Source organism: Amaranthus tricolor, chromosome 12 (genome assembly GCF_026212465.1).
Source record: "Amaranthus tricolor cultivar Red isolate AtriRed21 chromosome 12, ASM2621246v1, whole genome shotgun sequence".
NCBI lineage: Eukaryota > Viridiplantae > Streptophyta > Magnoliopsida > Caryophyllales > Amaranthaceae > Amaranthus > Amaranthus tricolor.
This window is the reverse complement of record NC_080058.1, coordinates 16248453-16250861: the sequence shown is the minus strand read 5'-3', so window position 1 is coordinate 16250861 and position 2409 is coordinate 16248453. Positions and strand designations below refer to the sequence as shown.

Sequence of the window (2409 nt, the reverse complement as noted above, 5' to 3'; positions counted from 1 at the left end):
ATTAGGTAATCCTAGTACTACAATGATACAAAAACTTATAAAAAATTCAATTGAATATTCAAAGAACAAATCCAAAATTCCCTAACCAAATGAATTTTTATGTTTTGCTTGTTCATAGGGAAAATTAATAGTTAGATAGACTGTTAATAAAATTGCTACTGAAACTCGTAAGTTTTTGGAAAGAGTTCGGGGAGATATTTTTGGGCCAATTAATCCTACTTTTAAACCATTTTGAAACTCATGATGTTAATCGATGCCTAAGCACAATGATCACATGTAAGCCTCTTACAAAACAAAATTGTGGTATACTTGCTCAAATCATTCGATTGAGTGACCAATTTCCAAATTATACAATAAGGCGAATAAGACTCTATAATGTTGGAGAATTTACATCCCAAACTTTTAATGACTATTGTATGTCATCTGAAGTTGACGTAAAACATCTAGTGGCTCATGTTCACACTCAAAAAGGTTTAGCCGAATCATTAATTAAAGACTAAAATTAATTGCAAGATCATTATTAATGAGGTTTGAATAGACCTCATCTTCTTGGGGTTATACAATAATACATGTCATAAGATTGAGACAAAGTGTTTATCATAAATGAGGTTTGGATGTGCTATATGTATCCCTATTGTACCACCACAACGTACAAAAATAGGTCCACAAAGAAGGATGAAAATTTATGCTGGATTTGAATGCCCATTACTAATCAAATATGTAAAACCAATGACTGTTGATTTATTTAATGTTAGATTTGCATATTGTCATTTTAATGAGACAATATTTTAATTCTTAGGGGGAGTAAAAATGGACCCAAACAAGAAGGAAATAGAGTTCACATGGAATGCAATGCAATTGAAAATGTTTGATCCAAAAACAAAAGCATCTGAACAAGAAGTCAGAAACATTGCTCATAGAAACACAAGTGACAAAATCATATGTTCCCGCAACAAATGTTCTTGCACGACTTGAAATTCTAGTAAAGACAAGGAATTTAATAATAAATCTATTGCATGCGGAAATCGTAGAAGACCACTTGGTTTAAAATACTTAAAACAAATAAAATCTATGAGGTTGAATGAATAGCAACTGATATCAATATGGCTTCTTCAATAACTTGTAAATTAACACCTAGACGACGATGAAAATCTAAGAAAGAAGAAAATAATAATAAAAACACTGATAACAATGAAAAAATAAATTTCTTATTTATTTACTAATACTTTCCCTCTATTCTCTATACATCTTAACAAAAATAAATTTATTTCTTATTTATTTACTCCTACTTTCTCTCTATTTTTCTACGTCTTAACAAAAATAAATTTCCTTTAGTAAAGTCAAAATTAGATATTAGATTGTATTGGAGTTGGAATTGAATAGAATTGACAGATTTTAAAAATTAAATTTAAATTTCCATCCAAAGCTATCATGTCACAACTTCCAACCTAAAAAATTAAAATGACCACACATATTACTCAGGTGATTATTGATTATGTCAAGAATGCAATTCGTCTTGTTTAAGTATTTGTTATATTTGCTTTTTTCGTACTTGCACAATTTCTTTGAATATTTTATTTGTACGAGAATCTTTATAGGTGAGAAAAATAAGAGAGAAAAATAAGATATTATTTTAAAATTTCTAGTGATACATTTATTGGACAATTACATAGTTCACATTTACTTGTAATACAATCTCACAACAAAGATGAGATTATGAGAAAACTACAATACATAGAGAGCTACAAAGTTAGAATAATACAACTACAATTTTAAAGAATACACTTTTCTTCGTTCAGAAATGTAAGATTTAATACTAAGTTTTGAATTATTATTAATAAAAAGCGAAAACATTATGAAAATCTCTTCCTTAATATGATTACTTATTCATGCATTTGTAAATTGACATAGTCTTGTACTATCAGATACCACAACAGCACAAATTTTTATCAGGAATAACCATACATCTTCCATCTTGAGCATGATTTTTCTGGCAATCATTATTGCATTTTTCATCAATACATTCACCATTAGTCTGCATACATGGTGGTTCCTCTACGTTCTCTAAGTACATGACTCCAGCGTGAGGTGCTGCAGTCGGAGACTCAGACGGTGCATCTCCAGCTCCAGCTTCATCCAAGCTTGGTAACGAATCAAAATAAGTTTGAGCCATAGACGCGCCTGTACATTTCAGTTGCAAAACACAAATTTTTAACATTTTGTAAAATAAAAAAATACGTAAACAATTCAAATAATTCAATATTATGTAATTACCACAACTAATGAAAGCAATTAGAACCAAAAGTAGAGGAAGAACCACAAATCTCTTCATCCTGTAAACAAAATATCAAGTTTTTTTATTTTTTTTTATTTTTTAGGCTAATGTAATGTTTATTGATTGTTGTTTAC

The 2409-nt window shown here is 29.2% G+C and overlaps 1 protein-coding gene across 1 annotated transcript; it reads right to left on the bottom strand.

Moving 5' to 3' along the window:
- Positions 1–1657: 1657 nt before the first annotated feature.
- Positions 1658–2409, bottom strand: LOC130828867 (uncharacterized). Its single transcript, XM_057694890.1, has 2 exons — positions 2275–2409; positions 1658–2181 (listed from the first exon to the last, which is right to left on the bottom strand). Exons 1-2 carry the CDS (start codon positions 2330–2332, stop codon positions 1922–1924), a joined length of 318 nt encoding a protein of 105 aa, XP_057550873.1. The 5' UTR covers positions 2333–2409; the 3' UTR covers positions 1658–1921.

Coding starts and splice junctions, on each gene's coding strand:
- LOC130828867 (XM_057694890.1), bottom strand. CDS start 2,332: ATGAAGAGATTTGTGGTTCTTCCTCTACTTTTGGTTCTAATTGCTTTC. Junction 2,182..2,274: donor AATTGCTTTCATTAGTTGTG/GTAATTACATAA, acceptor TGAAATGTACAG/GCGCGTCTATGGCTCAAACT.